General features: G+C 38.6%; 1 protein-coding gene across 4 annotated transcripts in view; it reads right to left on the reverse strand.

Moving 5' to 3' along the window:
* The window catches only part of SF3B3 (splicing factor 3b subunit 3), a 66100-nt gene that overhangs the window by 14606 nt on the left and 33813 nt on the right, over nt 1-17681 (reverse strand). For all 4 annotated transcript variants that reach the window (XM_037816227.1, XM_037816224.1, XM_037816225.1 and 1 more), the window contains exons 12-17: nt 13581-13732; nt 11881-12036; nt 10942-11097; nt 10141-10284; nt 6201-6323; nt 5298-5452 (exon numbers count right to left, since the gene is read on the reverse strand). In XM_037816227.1, coding sequence (XP_037672155.1) covers nt 5298-5452; nt 6201-6323; nt 10141-10284; nt 10942-11097; nt 11881-12036; nt 13581-13732 — 886 coding nt within the window. The remainder of the gene's footprint in view (nt 1-5297; nt 5453-6200; nt 6324-10140; nt 10285-10941; nt 11098-11880; nt 12037-13580; nt 13733-17681) is intronic.

The following is a 17681-nucleotide window of genomic DNA, read 5'->3' on the forward strand; positions in this document are numbered from 1 at the left end:
CAAGATCAATTTAAATTTAAGGTGAGTCGCCTATAAACAGCAATATAGCTGAGTCATGCTTTTTTATTATCCATTCTGTCAATCGCTGCCTTTTGACTGGAGAGTTTAATACATTTACATTTAAAGTCACAACTAATAATGTAGAACTTTCTTCTGACATTTTTCTACTTAATCTTTATAAGTCTTATACCTTTTTCATCCCAATTCTTCCATTAAAGCCTATTTTCATATTTGATTTTTTGTATTGTACCATATTGATTTCCCTTTCTCATTTCTATGAAGATCTATTTTTCATATATTTTCTTTGTGGTTACCAGGGAGTTAAAATTTAACATCCTAAATACATAAAAATCATGTATGATTTGATACCCACTTGATTTCAACAGCATACACATACAGTGTTCCTGTACCCTTCCATTCCCCACCTTTTTTTTGAACTTGTCACAAATTATCTTTGTGCATTGTGTGACCACAACTATAGACTTATTATTTTTTACTATTTGCATTTTAGCACCTGTAGGAAGTAAGTAGTAGAGTTACAAAGCAAAAAATAGAATACAATACAATAGTACTGGTATCTATAATTACCCAAAAACTTACCTTATTAGAGATTTTTACTTCTTTATGCCACTTCAAACCCCTATCCAGTGCCCTTTCTTTTTGGTATGAACAGTATTGCTTATAGCAAAGATCCAGTGTTAGTAAATTCCCTCAACTTTTTTTTAAATTCAGTTTTATTGAGATATATTCACATACCATACAATCAATCATCCATGGTGTACAATCAACTGTTCACAGTAGCACCATATAGTTATGTATTCATCACCCCAATCTATTTTTTGAACATTTTCCTTACACGAGAAAGAAACAGAATAAGAATAAAAAATAAAAGCAAAAAAGAACACCCAACTCATCCCCCCCTCATCCCACCCTATTTTTCATTTAGTTTTTGTCCCCATTTTTCTACTCTTCCATCCATAAAGTGGATAAAGGGAGGGTGAGCCACAAGGTTTTCATAATCACACTGTCACCCCTTGTGAGCTACATTGTTATACAACTGTCTTCAAGAGTCAAGGCTACTGGGTTGCAGTTTGATAGTTTCAGGTATTTACTTCTAGCTATTCCAATGCATTAAAACCTAAAAATGGTTATCTATATAGTGCATAAGAATTCCCACCAGAGTAACCTCTCGACTCCATTTGAAATCTCTCAGCCACTGAAACTATTTTGTTTCATTTCACACCCCCCTTTTGGTCAAGAAGATGTTCTCAATCCCATGATGCCGGGTCCACATTTATCCCCAGGAGTCATATCCTGCATTGCCAGGGAGATTTACACTCCTGGGAGTCAGGTCCCACGTAGGGGGGAGAATTCCCTCAACTTTTGTTTATATGAGAATGGCAATTTCTCCCTCATTTCTGAAAGACAGAAAATTCTTGGTTGGCAATGTTTCTTTTAGCACTTTAAGTATTTCAACCCACTGCCTAATTGCCTCCATGGTTTCTGATGAGAAATCAGCACTTAATATAATTGGGACTCTCTTGTACATAACACGTGCCTTTTCTCTTGCACCTTTCAGATCTATCTCCTAGTCCTTTGCATTAGACAGTTTGATCATTACATGGCAAGGCCTATTTTTCTTCAAGTTGATCCTGTTTGGTGTTCTCTGGGCTTCTGGGATGTGAATATTCACTATAAGCTAAGTTTGGGAGGTTTTCTGTCACTATTTCTTTGACTATTCCTTCTGCCCCTTTCTCTTCTGCTGGGACTACCATTATGTGTATACTGGTATGTCTGATGGTGTTTCCAGAGACCTCTTAGGCTATTTTCACTTTTTATAAAGCTTTTTTCTTTCTCTTCCTCAGCCTTGCTCATTTGAATTGTTTTGTCTTCTAGTTTGCTGATTGTTTCTTCTGTCAGCTCCACACTGCTCTTGAAACCCTCCTAGAAATTTTTCATTTCAGTTATTGTTGTCTTCAGCTCTAATAGTTCTGTTTTGTTCCTTTTTAAATTTCTCTCTTTATTGAGTTCTCATATTTCCTTTTATCTCCTTGAGCATATTAAAGATTATTTTTTAAGTCTTTGTCTAGTATGCCCATAATCTGGTCTTCTTTGTTGACGTTTTCAAGATTTTTAGCCTCTTCCTCTGGATGAAGGTCTATTTCTTGAGTCTGTAAAGCTGTGACATGACAAAGATTTTCTTGAGTCTCAGGAACCAACAAAACCAAGTCAATCGAAGCAAAAAAAAAAACAAAAAACAAAAAAACCTTTTACCACCTTTGCAAACTGGCTTTGCATTGGTTGGTGCTCACCTTCAAAGTTCAGCCCTCCTATCAGGCAAGTCAGCCCAAGGAGAATGTACAATGCAGGGTCTTCCCTGTCTTTTCCGGGCCTGTCTTGTCCTTCACTTATGCTTGCTAGTGGCCTTAAAAGATTCCATGTTTACAGGAGTTTGAATGCCCCCTCTACTTCCCAGGAAACAGATCTTCTCCTTCTCCCAGGTCCTCCATTGCAGGACTTAAAGCATGTAAGCCTCTGACCCAGGCCATCCACCACAAATGTTTCTTCTTACACTGCTTTGTTTCAAGCTGTTTTTTGCCTATAGGGCAAATTCTGGGAGGGAGGGCACTTCAGAGAAGTTTCCCAAGTCAGTTTTTCCTGGTTGTAACTAGCCTAGGGATACTCAAAGGGAGCACCAGCTAGCTCCATATTGCCCTGTGATACTTCTTTATCTTCCACAGAAAAACCTTTAAGTGTAACCAAGTGTAACCATGTGTAATTAGGTCTTAAAGCACAAACTCAAATCTATCATTTAGACTTTCACAAATCTAATCCCACAACTTCCATATATTTTCTTAAATTTCAAGGGATATTAGAGATAATCTGTCCAAGTCTCATGTCGATCATTTTTATCCCAAATAAGGGTCTAGGAAGGATACAAAGATAAATTTCTGCCCTTCATAAAATTTTAAATCTACTACGGAAACTATTCTACACATTTACTAATAATGACCATATAAGATATTTTATAAGTTTTTATGATTAGTTCTAACAGCAAGTAATAAAAATAGTGGTATTTAAACTATGCCCCCCCAAAGCTCTGCTTTTATCTGTTTCACACAGTGGCCTTCCCTGAAAGATTTTTTTGGAAGAAAAAGTTCTGCTGCTAGAAAATAATCTAAATCTGAAAGAATTCAGGAGTTACGAAGCAAAATTAGATAAAAGCAATGAAAGAGTCCATAGACGAAGCTACACTGAGACTGGGCCTCAAAGGATGGGTGGGGCCTTGACAGGTAGAGATGCACATGGGGACGCATTCCAGGGCAAGATGTAGAAATAAAAAACCTAAGAGAAATATGGAGGAATAAAAGGAAATCAATTTTGCTGGAGTAAAAGATATATAAAGATGCTATACATTTTAGAAAGAGAAAGGACAAAGATTGTGAAAAGATCCTGAAAGCTATGCAAAGAAATCTGGGCGTTTACTTGACAAGCAATAGTAAATGATTAATCTAGGGGCCATAAATCATTATTGAGAGCCAACAGTTATAGGCAGGACATGAATACCTTGGGCTGCATTATAAGCTTAAAAAAAAAAAAAGAGAGAAAGGCAAATTGAATAGTCTGTTTTCCATCTTGTTAGGAATACTACTAGTGCTCACTCTTCCAAATCAGCTTCATCAGTATAAACAATAGTTCTGCAATCTTGCAAAAGGTCTAAACAACTTACACGCGACTGAACTTTTTAAGATGTAATACTGCAAATAACAAGACAGACTGAGAAAAGATTATATCAGTGATACAATGCCTGTTCGAAAACTACTCCAATGGCATTACCTTTCCACTGGAAAACAACCTTAGATCTCAGGAAGACTGGACTGCACTGCTAAGTACTAAAACTTGGCCCTGGAGGCAAGCCAGGCCAAAGGGTAAAGGTTGAAACTGATTGTGTTTTAAAACTTCAACTTCCATATGAGACCAAGGGAAGAGATATCTATTTGGGTACAGGATCTAAATTTTCTAAACGGTACAACTCTATAGTCGATTTGTTCAAACACCACAATTGCATGGAACTTTGAATAGAAGTGAGATACGGTAGGTTAGTATAGGCTGAAGTGAAATAGTGACACATCCCAGAGTAATTTGGGCAGATAATAAAAAATATATTTACAGCCTCCCCCTCCCCAGCCCCAAGGATCTGGGGGAAGGTGTGGATGTGTTGGACATCCTCACCTGGACTGGTGTTGATGTTGTCACATACACTGGGACTGGCGGTTTGATGCGCTGAGCCCTCGATCATGGGACTTGCCCTTATGAAGCTCGTTACTGCAAAGGAGAGTCTAAACTTGCGTGTAATTGTGCCTAAGAGTCTCCCCCTGAGTACCTCTTTGTTGCTCAGATGTGGCCCTCTCTCTCTAACTGAGCCATCTCGACAGGTGAACTCACTGCCCTCCCCTCTACGTGGGACCCGACTCCCAGGGGTGTAAATCTCTCTGGCAATGCAGAATATGACTCCCGGGGATGAATGTGGACCCGGCATCGTGGGACTGAGAGTATCTTCTTGACCAAAAGGGGGATGCAAAATGAGACGAAATAGTTTCAGTGGCTGAGAGATTTCAAATGGAGTCGAGAGGTCACTCTGGTGGACATTCTTATGCACTATATAGATAACACCTCTTAGGTTTTAATGTATTGGAATAGCTAGAAGTAAATACCTGAAACTACCAAACTCCAACCCAGCAGTCTGGACTCCTGAAGACAATTATAGAATAATGTAGATTACAAGGGGTGACAGTGTGATTGTGAAGACCTTGTGGATCACACCCCCTTTATCTAGTGTACAGATGAGTAGAAAAATGGGGATAAAAACTAAAGGACAGATGGGGTGGGATGGGGGATGATTTGGATGTTCCTTTTTCACTTTTATTTTTTATTCTTGTTCCGGTTCTTTCTGATGTAAGGAAAATGTTCAGAGATAGATTGTGGTGATGAACGCATAACTATGTTATCATACTGTGGACAGTGGATTGTATGATGTGTGAATGTATTTCAATAAAACTGAATTTAATAAAAAAAAAAAAACAAAAACAAAACTTGGCCCCAGAAATCTAAACAGACACAAATTCCAAACACCGAAACTTGGCTACCAGGTACTTGTTTGCAACACACTAGTTCCATGGTGAAGAGCTGGCTCTCGGCCATCTGTTCACACCCTCCTCCATCACCTAAGAAGAACCACAGTGCAAGCTCTCGAAAGAAAAGTTTCCTGGTAGGCTTCAGTCATGGGACTCACTCACCTCAGGGTGTTGGTGGAGATGGCCACAATGCCCTCTGGACACTGTTCAGAGGCAAAACCAGATGCAAATTCCAGGGTCTCATAAGACAAAGGTGTGAGATGGAAGCGAGATTGGTAAGAATAGCTCAGCCATGAGCGACTTGACATGGCCAATACCTGAGGAAAGAAAAACATCTCCAATAAGCTTAGAAAAAACTGAGAAAAAATGGTGTGCTAACCAAAAATCCCATCCTCAAATTTCAGTCAGAATTTCCAAAAGAATTTTAGAAAACTAAAAGGCTATCTTAAGAAAAAGAACACTACAGAACAGGCAGTGTGGCTTAGTGGCCTAGTGTTTGCTAAAAACACATGACCTACGCTAATCACTTATCTCTTTGGGTCTCAGTTTCCACACGTGCAAAGCGGGAATACTACCGCAGGGCTACCACAAGGTCAGAGGACTGCAAGGGTTAAATGGGGTAACACGTAAAGAACTAAGACCTAGCACCCAATGGGCAACACTAATACTTTTACCTACAAAGGAAACAATGGTTCCCAACCATTCACATCACACTGTAAACCATGATAATGATACAACAGACTAGGGTAAACTGACAAGATTGGTCATGGCCAGTGGTGCCCTAGAATGGAGGTTTCCAGCCAACCCGAGCCCATCTGCCCATTCTAAGGTCTGAAGGGTAAATATCCCAGCTCACCTGTAACTAAATAGAGCTATGAAACCCCAGTTAGGAAGACCTGGACTAAGGGACCCAAGAGTTCCTACATAAAGGAAACTAATAGAGATGGATCTAATGTAAAACCAGCTGCTTACTGGTGGATTAGTAAGGGTAAAAGCATACACCAAAGATATCTTTCTCAGCTGGTGCTACTAACATTAGAACAGGCTGCCAGCCCATTTACTTACCGCCTCCTGACCTTGCATCCGGACACGGAAAAGTTTCACAGGACGGGACCCCAGGTACCTAGTGCGGGTATCAGACAGATCGCCAGTAACAGGGTCCAGGACAGTTCTTAGCAGCACACCATTCTGATTAAAAGAAGAGAGGTGCATAGAGCATACCCATGGAAGTTCATCACTACAGTGAGGAAACCTCTCCCTGGGCTATTCTGTGTAAATTCAGAGCAGATGATGGGAAATGGTTTATGGATTTAAAGAAGATCCTAATAATCAGTCATTCATTCATTATCTTACTAAATCACTCACTCATTCACTCAAACAGTTATTGAGCATATACTAAGGGAAAAAAATTTTTATACATATATTTTAAAATATAAGAGTATACACATATACTTAAATTTTCTTTTACCACATATGTTAAACTCTTTCTATAATTAAAAGTATTTTAATTATTTATAGTTAAAACTAACTGGGCCTACTATGGTTTCTGAACACCATTATCACTAAAAGGAAGAAGGCTCCTAAGAGAAATTGCTAACAGAAATATGGATAAGAATGTTCCAGATGAGCATGGAATACTCTGCTGAGCCAGAAAGGAAGGAAACCACCAAAGATACTGGGTTCATGTTAAAAGGACAAAAGATAGTGACGGCAGCACAAAATTGTAAATGCCACTGAATGCTGTGGCACTTTAAAAAAAAAAAAAGGATAAAGGAGCCAATCAAAAAGGGGAGCTCTACTATAAGATGAGGCAATTTAAGCACCACCCTCCAACAAAAAAAGACTGCAAAAACGTTAAGCACAAATATATAAAAATCCACAAGTTCATGTTACTAAAAAAAAATCCGACTTCATCAGTCACCATTATCAATTGTCATGGCACCAACTCCGTACTCTGAAAACATGTAAGCAAAGGAGTAGAAGTATCCTTATTCAGGTTAAGCAAAGAGGCAATGAAATCAATTTTGTCTTTAAAGAATTTCAGCTAACAAGGAAAACAAAAATCATCATTTTTCGAAACCCTAAATGAAATAATAAATCTAGGCAATGTGCATGAACGGCTGTATTAGGAAACAGGTTGATGGGGAGCTATAAAAGAGATAATTTAAATAGACATAAACATTCTAACATCACTAAAAAATGATACAACCAGCATCTCCTGATGTGATACAATAGGAAGAAAAAAGCACTACCTATAAAATAGCTGCTTTTCTCATGCACAAAAACATAAAATCTGAATCTAATCAACCTCTAGGGTCTGCATGTCTGACACCCACCAGTTGCATGTAGCTAGTCATAATTGAGATGTGCTGTAAGCATAAAGCACAAAATACAAACTGGATTTCAAAGGCAAAAAACAAATGTAAGTATATCATGTTGAAATAATGTTATTCTGTATATAATTGGGTTAAATAAAATGTATTAAAATTCACCTCATCTGTTACTTTTTGGAGCTACTAGAAAATTTAAATTACACACATGGCTCATATTATACTTCTACTGGACAGCACCGGTTCAGGTCTAACTACTCTTTTATAGGAAATACAGTGGATAGAGGAACACTGAACACACCATGAGGAATGGATCTGCCAAAATCTAGAAAGTGGAAAATTCTACAGGATAAATGACCTGGTTTCTTAAAATCAATTAATTTTAAAATTAAAATAAAAAAATTCTAAAACAGAGGGAACACAATTATTATAAAAGATATAAAAGATCAAGTAAATGCAAAGTACAGATGGCTGCGTTAGGATCCTATGTGGAACCAACTGTAAAGATATTTTTGGGAAAAAAAACAAAACAGGCAAAACTGAACAGCGATAAGGTATCAGATGATATTAAGGAATTATTGTTACATTTTGTTGGGTGAGACGATATTAAGGTTGTAAAAAAAAACCCACACCTGTAAAAGCTACATTCTCAAGAATTTATGGATGAAATGATATGCCATCTAGAATTTGCTTTAAAATACTCTTGGGGAAAAGAGGGAGAAATAAATAAAACAAAAACAGCAAAATGTTGTACCAATTAAAACCAGTTGAAGACAAACAAATGCTGAGCGATTTTGCTAATAAAAGACCTGCCCTACTTCAGATACTAAAGGACCCCTACCGACAGAGAAACAAAGGTGAAAGAGATACAGAGAATTTTAACAGACATATATAGAACCTTACATCCCAAATTACCAAGACACTCATTTTTCTCTAGTGATCATGGATCTTTCTCCAGAATGGACTAATATGCTGGGACATAAAACAAGCCTCAATAAATTAAAAAAAAAAAAAGATTGGATATACTCAAAGCACATTCTCTGACCACAATGGAATACAAATAGAACTCAACAATTTGTGAATTGTAACTCCACTATTTACTTCTTACATGATATAAAATACACAAAGTCTAATGACAAATCAGTGGTTTTGAACTCAATGTAAAATATGTAAGTTTTGACAAGAACTATATAAAGGTGGGGGAATGAAGGAGTATAGGAGCATAGTTTATGTGTCCTATTGAAGTTAAGTTGGTATCAAAGAAAAACAAGATTGTTATGGATTTAAGAGCTTAATTTAAAGCCCCACAGTAAACACAAAGAAATTATCAGAGAATATGACCATAGAGATGAAAAGTAGAGTATGGGTTAAGAGAAATGGAGGAAAGGGCAATGGGGAGTTAAGAAATGAGTGTAGGGTTGCTGTTTGAGGTGAAGGGAAATTTCTAGTAATGGATGGTGGGAAAGAGATAACATTACATTCTAAATGTGATTAATCCCACTAATGGAATGCTAGGGAGGGGGTAGAATGGGAAGATTTAGGCTGTATATATGTTTCCACAATTGAGAAGAGAAAAAAAAAGGACAGTCTAAATAGATGACAATTGAACCCCAAGGATGACCTTGGATGGGTTCTGAGGATGGAGGACGGGAGGTTCAAAGGGACACAACTGAGATATAGGGGGGGAAAAAAAGGAAATATAGAATGTATGCTTTGTATCAATGTTGAATCTCTAGTACTTCTTAGCTGCATTTAATGGGATTGCATAAAAGAATGTTCTTGTTCATGGGAACTGTATATGTGAATTATAGTGTTTGTTCAAGGATGGGTGCAGCTAGCTCTCATATGTTCAGAAGACGGAGCAATAGATGATGAATGATAGGGAGGGAGGGAGGGAAAGAAATACCGGTGTGACAGCATGTTAAAGTTGGTGGATTGGGGTATCAGGGGAGGGGGGGTCAGGGTATGCTGGACTTCTGTGTATGGGGTGTGTATTGTTTTTGCAACTGTTCTTGTAACTTTGAATTTATTTCAAAATAAAATTAAATTTAAAAAAAAAACAAAACAACCAGTTGACAGCTTTTTTTATATTAGTCTCTTTATGTATGCTTGAAAATTTCTAAATTGAAAAGTAAATTTAAAAGGAAAAAAAACTCCTGAATTAGATTAGTTAAAAGTTTGGGTAAATAATCATTAAGGTAAAAAAAAAAAAAGTATCTGACTAAGAACCTGTCTTTAGGTTCCCACCCCTCAGACAATGAAGAGCTCAGCTGCACTGCTTAGAGGAAACACCAAGGGGTCCTTTATTGCTAATTATGAACTATGAGATGTTAATTTCAAAAGTTGAGTATTGTGGAAACTACAGGTGGTCCCTAAGGTCCCCACCTAGTTCTGATCCAGAGCAAAGATCTCAACACATTTTTAAGAGACATGAAAACTTTTTGAAAATACTTTTTCCAGACCTGTGACGAGGGTACTATAGCTAGAAAGATTCTACCAGATTAGCAATAATTTTTAAAAGCTAACAAACTGGCACACAGAGCAGAGTAACGCTGTTCACTTTTCAAAAAGTGGGTATTTGAAACCCTGAGCTCAGAAAATGCCGGGATTTGAACAAAGGAGAGCATGAAACCTAAAGACCTGACACCACCAATGTGAATCTCTAGATCCCTTACCTGTAGTCCAATATTCAGGTAAAGGAAGCCAATAGAGCCCCGCTCACCCAGCTCATCCTGCTTCTCAGTCCCACCCATTTCCACAATACACAAGGATTCAGGCTGGGCTGGGAGAGCCTGCATGCTCAGAGGTTGCAAACAGTCCTAAGGGGGAAAGAGAGAAAATGGTAACAACAGGGAAGTGACTGGTTTTGGAAAAACGTCTCCAGAGAAATCTAATTCTAAGAATGAAGAACTTTCTTGTGGACAAGGAAAACCTAAGGAGTTCTACGAGGGTTGTGCGTTAAAACTGAATCTAGTTAAACTGAATCTTAGGATAAGGTCTGAGGAGGGTCATGCTTTCCAATTTTTGTCAAAGTGGAAAACTGTTAAAAGTAAACTAACATGGGCAATTGATTGTACACTTTAGATCTTTGGATAATTGTATGGTTTGTGAACAATCTCAATTAAAAAAAATGTTACCTTAAAAAAAAAAAAGTAAATTAACAAAGGGTACCTCCCTAAAAGTCATCTAAGGCCCTGGAGCAAGCCCAATTTCTCTTAAGCAAACTCTTTTTTTCAACCACATAAGGGGAGTTAAGGCTTAAACCAAAATAACATTTAGTGGCCTCAGATCAGTGTCCTTAAACCACAGTGGAAGATTCCTGATGTGTGTTGCTGTTGCTATGACACATTAAAGAAGGCAACAGGTGTGAACAAACTCCAAGATCCAGTCCAGCAAGTCTCAGAGGTGGACATCAGGAGTGGGCCAGGTGCTCAGGTTCCAACTGAAAGACTCTTGAAGTTGAGGCTGACACTCACTGAGGGGTCCAAAGAGATGATTCTGACAGTGTTGTCTACCAGCCCCACAGCCAGGAAGCGAGACCGCTGCTCTCCAGGAGGCACATTGGCCAGGCTCATGCACACCACGTCTGCTGACATCTCCTTCCGCTCTGTGTACTCATTCAGCTGTCCCGACTACAGGAGTGAGGACAGAAAGAGGTCACAAACCAGAAGGGGATAGATAAAGACACTCAAATTCACCTCCAAACTCTGGAGCCAGGAAAGAAGCGCTATTAAGTTCTTTTTTGCTTTTCTCTCACTACTCTTACCATAGACACTGACCAAAAATTTCTCCACTTGAGGTCCCAAAGCACGCAAAATATGTCTCTCACTAATGATCAAGAGACTTCTGGACTCTTTGGAGTTCACTGCTCCACCAATTTAAGCCAACCTTGCTCTTAGAAAATCAGAAGTATATAAAAGTATTTATCTGCTCATACTTTGGGTGAAAGGAATTGAAATACGAAGGTTAAAAACAAATCTTAACAAATCCCAACCATAGGTACAGTTAGACTACTAGGTATTCTAGTTATTATAAGGTGAGCACATCTAGAAAATTCCAGAGAGCAAGATAATTAACTGTATCCAGTATCTTTTCATATTGAAAGGCAAAAGAAAATTTCAGAAATTCAGATTCAGATTGCAGAAATTAAATGTTATGCCAAATATTGGGTAGAAGAATAGAGTCTGAAGGGCAGGAAGAGCAAGTGTTTCACTGCTAAAGTGGGATTTCATAACTACAACCAGAATTAGACAACAATTTTACTTTTTTCTCCCCTGTAAAAGGTTAGCTTGTGGACATTTTCACTCCCTAATTCTCTTTCTATGAGTGAGTAGAATCCAAATGCCTGGATACAACTCTCATCTTTACCTATGGACCCTTCACTAAGCTCCACCTTGAGTGTTAAAATAACATACAGGATCCATCTCGAAATAGACCAGCTCTCCTCCTGTCAGGGCAATCACCACCTGCCGCTGGTTCACTGCACACTTCACAATTGTTTTCTTTCCAGGGGTCTTCCACTCATTGACTCGCTTGTCAGCTCGTATGTGCCGGATGCCATCTGGATATACCTAAAGTCAATAACAGAAAGAAACCTGATTTTAGCCAACTGATTCATCACTCAGAATGATCCTCACACTGCCAATTTAGTGGGCTGAGACCTAGATCTGGGGGCCTTCCCCTGTGAGGCTAACTGCTGCAAGGGAGAGGCTAAGCCCACTTATAATTGTGCCTAGGAATCCTCCCTAGAGAGCCACTTTCTTGCTCAGATGTGGTCTCCTCTAAGCCCACTTGGCAGGTGAACTCACTGCCTTTGCCACTACATGGGACGTGATTCCCAGGGGTGTGAATCCCCCTGGCAATGCAGGAAATATCTCTCAGGAATGAGCCTGGACCCAGCACTGTGGGACTGAGGGGCTCTTCTTGACCAAAAGGGGGAAGAGAGATGAAACAAAATAAGGTTCCAGTGGCTCAGAGATTTCAAATGGAGTCAAGAGGTCACTCTGGAGGGTATACTTATGTACTACATAGCTATCACCTTTTAGTCTTTAGTGTGTTAGAATGGCTAGAAGGAAGTACCTGAAGCTGTCAAACTATAACCTTGATTCTTGAAGACGATTATATAACTTTGTAGCTAGCACAGTGTGACGGTGTGACTGAAAACCTTGTGGGGCTCACAATCCCTTTACCAGTGTATGGACAGATGAGTGGGAAAATGGGGACAAAAATTAGATGAATAGGGTGGGAATGAAAGATTTAGGTGTTCTTTTTTGCTTTTATTTTTATTTTGCAGTAAGGAAAAGGTTCAAAAATTGATTCTAGTGGATGCACAACTGTATAATGGTGCTGTGAATAAATGTATACTGTGGATGACTGTAGGGTGTGTGAATATATCTCAATTAAACTGTATTAAAAAAGTAAATGAACATTGAGGGGAGGAGGGGAATGGGATGTTTTGTATGTTCTTTTTATTTTAATTTCAATTTTATTTTTTGGAGTAATGAAAATGTTCAAAGTTTGTGGTGATGAAAGCACAACTATATGACGATACTGTGAGCAACTGATCGTACACCTTGAATGACTATATGATTATATCTCAATAAAAATGCATTAAAAAAAAAAAAAGAATGATCCTCACCCCCATCACATCTGTCACCACACCCTTGTCAGGTCTGGAGTCATTACATTTAAGACACCAGATGGGGTCAATGACATGAGCTAACAGACCCTAGGCAAGGTCACCTTAAAAATCGTTCATGTTTTACAGTGTCCAAAGAAGTTCAAAGCTCATTAACAAAATAATTATGCATATCTTTAATAGAGAGAAAGCAGTAGTGATACATCTCTGTAACAAACCAGGAAACGGCAACACGGAAAAGGATGTTACATGCCAAAATTCTCCAAATGAACAGTGAAGTTATTTAAAATCTGAAAGACTTATTTCTCAGTGCAATTCTTTAGGTTGATATTAAAACAATAAGTTCCCCCTCCCTAAGGTTTTCTGGTAGGTGTGAGTGGGATAGAGATATGAACACAGGAGCCCACACCACAATGAGTGAAAAAGAGACAAAGCAAGCTTGGGTATTAAACAAGCAAGCTTTCTGAGATTCCTCACCTGCACCAAAGCATCATCTCCTAACAAGGAGCAGGACAAGGTTGGCGTGGTTCCCAGGAACCCGGAGTCAGTCACTTCTTCCACAGTCTCTCCAATGGACAACACAAGGGTGGCGTTCACAAAAGACACAATGATGTAGGCATCAAACTCATCTGAAAAAGTAAAGATGAACTGATTAGCTAAGAACTCATTAGAGTTACAAAGCCAAATGAGAAACACTAAGAGTTTTCTCTTCAGAAACCTTCCAAGTCACTTCTTCGATGTGTAGTCATCAAACACACAGTCATGTGGCCAACAGGATAGGATGATTGAAGATAACTGAGGGTCATAATAGCCTACAGATATGCTTTGGTCCCTTAAATACCCATATTCATTGAGTACTTTACGTCCACCACTAACACCTCTAAAAACTAACATTTTCTTTAGACATCAGCTAGAGAAATGAGAAGATAAAGCAAGGGAATCACAGGCATGAGAAAATTTAGAATGCTACAATATTTTTATATATTGGAACTTGAATTCTTTTATTTCTGCCAGTGCCAATCACGACCCATTCTTAAGAAAAGGTACTCCTTATATCCAGGAAAGACCCCTAGCTTCTGCCAAAAGAAACTGGTGGGAACACAGGCTATAATGAATAAAACAGATTACTTAACCTTCCATGACACTAAGTCATTCTAGGGTTGGAATCTGAGAATCCTAGCATGTCCCCATAGGAATGATGGAAGAACACCAAGCAAAAAGAAAGTAGGGGGCAGGAAGGACAGAGGGAGATGTTTATACATTGTCAGCCCTTGACCTCTCTGGTTTTCACTATTTAAAAATACAACAACCCATAGGCACAATCAATACCATTAGGATTTGCTTTTCATTTCACAAAATGTAGTTGGATAAACAAACACTATGAGTTTCTCAAGGAGGTCAGAGGACCTAAGGTATACAGGCAACCCTAAAAATTTCTCATGAAAATTCCAGTTAAAGGCCATCTACTTCCCATATAACCCACTCTACAACATGAAATAGCCCATCTGTCTTGTGTCCCCCTGCACCCAGCACTTTGACATAAAGGTTGATAAATGTCAAATAAAGGCACGTTTATTTTTAAAGAAGAGTTTTCATTTTCCTGCTTTACATTTGAATTTTCTGTAGCAATTTCCCCCATTCTATCCCCTGTACCTTGAAATTAGGTAAATAAGGGATAGAATCACAAGTAGACAAAATAGGAATGGCTTCCTTACTCCTGGAAGAAGAGGCTAGGGACCCTGTATTTGCCCAAGCCTGTGTTACAGCTCAGTGCCACAGGGCTGGTTCCACCTCACCCACATCAAGGGCAGTTTTGATTTAGACTGCTCCAAATGTGGTCCAGCTGAACTAAGGTTACTAGATCAGTTCAGCAGAATCTGCTTTCTTTACTAGAAAGAGGGCTAAGTGAAGATATATCATTTGTGGAACTTACAGTAGTGTTCTGACCTATTAGCAGGATATAAAATCAGTCTGATGGATAGTAATCAGAATTCTTAAATAAAAATATATAGATAAAAATATATGAGATTGCTTCTCACACAGCAAAAGTAAGTTGTGAACCTTTTGTTCCAGTTAATACGTGTTATACCAGGTTGCTGGAAGGCAAGGATCCCAATGGGTGTGCTCTAATGGCTGGACCAGGAATCCACAGAGTAAGGTTTCAATTTCCAAATCCTAAGAAATAACACCAAACAAGCTGATAGCTGGTTTGGGTTATTTTATTATAATTGACCATTATAAAATATTACTAAGGACATGGCTGCCCCTGGAATGGAGGTCTAAACAGATTACAACAAAACCAAATTCGGTCTCCACACAACACCAAACTTGGAGCCTTACTCTAGCTCTTGGTTTCTGAATGGGAAATTTGTTGTGCAAATTAACAGAAATTGCTTAGTTTTAGTGTTATATGAATATTGTGCCCTTTCCTACATTCTCATTACTGGGCCCTAATACCTTAAAAGCTGGGCCAGAGCAAATTAGAACCAAACAACAAAGGGCTCTAATTGGTCAGGATTTCTCGTCTCTTCCTTCGGTCAAGGAGAAAAGTGGCTCCCAGAAAAGAGACCATGAAAAGAGACTTACATGCAAGAAAATGGTAGGAGGGAGGATGCAGGAGGGAAGGATACCTGGGTCCTTATTTTCTCTTTGGCTGAGGCCCCAAACTTCTCAGATAAAAAAGAAAAGAGATACTCTGTGGACTTAAAGAGGGTCATACTTTTGCTTGTGAATTCAACAAGTGGGAGAGCAATGATGGATGTCTGAAAGCTGCTTTATAGCACAGATTTCCTCAAAATATCCACTACCCTGTGAATACTAAGTATACTCTAACTTCCACCCTTCCAATTCTATAGCCAAGAGGACTTGTAGATCAGTTGCTCTTAAGTCCCAAGGAGGTTATAAGTTTAAAAGCTGGGAGCTGAAAACAATTTCAGTCAAGGTAAATGACTAGGAATTATAAATATCCATATTGCCTTTTTCATAGGGGTTTCAAGTCAAATAAAAACACTAGTCCATACTTCAGTGAAGAATCTATTAGGGTATAAGGATGAATTCTGGGGGTCTCGATTATTTAGGATTTCTGTCTGTCTGATCACTGCTGAAGAACCCCATGGAGGAAGGAATGCCTTACTCTTTTGTTTCCTATCTTAATATCTAAGGTTCAACAATCAGCTCACTCCAAAGGGTAAAGTGAGTGACCATTCAGATGATTTAAGCCATCAATACCTTTTTCTTACTTTATATTCAGACAACCTGGTGCTTATCCTGCCTGAGCACAATTTCTGAATACACTCAAAAGTTTTCTCCAGGGTTTACTCTTTTAATCAGTACATCTGGAATATACAAAGTCTAAGAATGAATATGAAGCTAACTTTTTGTAATTGCAGGCTCTTCCAGCTTAGTGAAAGACTAATTGTATTTCCCAAGTTCTGTGGGGGAAAGTAAGAGAAGCTGATTCCTGCCTCAGGCCATTTAATTATACAGGAAGATGGATGTGCATCATTTCAATGCACATGGATGTCCAACTGCAAAGTTACCCTCTGAAAGATGCTGTCAGGGCAACCTCAACATTTTATGCAGGTCCCTCTCTTGGGATAAACTACAAGACCCATGATAGACCCTAGCAGTAGGTACACACCTGTGGTGATCAGCACCTTCACCAGCCACCTGTGGAAGAGAAAAAAAGGCTTGGTATTGGTAGTATGCATCACCAAGTACCAGCCAAGGTTAGTATTTGCCTGAAAGACTGCAGCATGTGTGGACAAAGGGATGTTCACTCAAAAGTGGGGTATCTGGAAAAAGAATGAAGAGGGAACCTGACCTGATTTTGTGGGGGATTGCCAATATTAAGAGTTTTTCAAAGAGTACAATTTATCAGTACGTAGTACTCTCCTAGACTTTGATATTTATCAAATGTTGCCCTTCCACAAGGTCTTGTGGGATTCTCAAACATGTACCCATTCCCTCTCCTCTGACCCCTCCCAGCAACATGCTTGTGCATCTCATTACATCAGAACATATTAGTTTTGTATACTTTTCTTCTTTAGATCGCAAATGCTGTGAGGGCAGAGATCCGACCTAACCACTGTTAAGTATGTGGTGAGCACTCAAATGACTGCATGGTAAAGTTATAGAAATTATTCTGAAAAACAAAAACAAAAACAAAAAACACACAGCAAGACCCAGACTCTAGCTCAATGTAAGTCAAAATTAGCACTGGCCTGAGATTCAGAAGACACAGTTTTCAGTCCCTGTTACCTACAGGTGCTACCTTGGAAAAATCTATTAACTCCTATGTCTTCTCTGCCTCCTCCTCCTTACAAATGAGAGCATAACATTTTAGTAAATAACTAAATGTTTCTAAATTATTCTAAAATTTTAAACTTACCCAAAAAGAAAAAAGAAAAGAGGGGGTACACTAGGTTACATCAAAAAATCTTTCTAATTCAGTCTAGGGAATGTTTTCAAGCACTGTAAAATCTATAAAGCCACCAAGCTAATATTTTAAACAACTTGCAAATTTTTCAAAACCAGTTATCTGATAATTATCTTCTCTTGCATCCTGGTCTCATAGCT

Source organism: Choloepus didactylus, chromosome 22, assembly GCF_015220235.1.
Source record: "Choloepus didactylus isolate mChoDid1 chromosome 22, mChoDid1.pri, whole genome shotgun sequence".
In the NCBI taxonomy this organism is placed as follows: domain Eukaryota; kingdom Metazoa; phylum Chordata; class Mammalia; order Pilosa; family Megalonychidae; genus Choloepus; species Choloepus didactylus.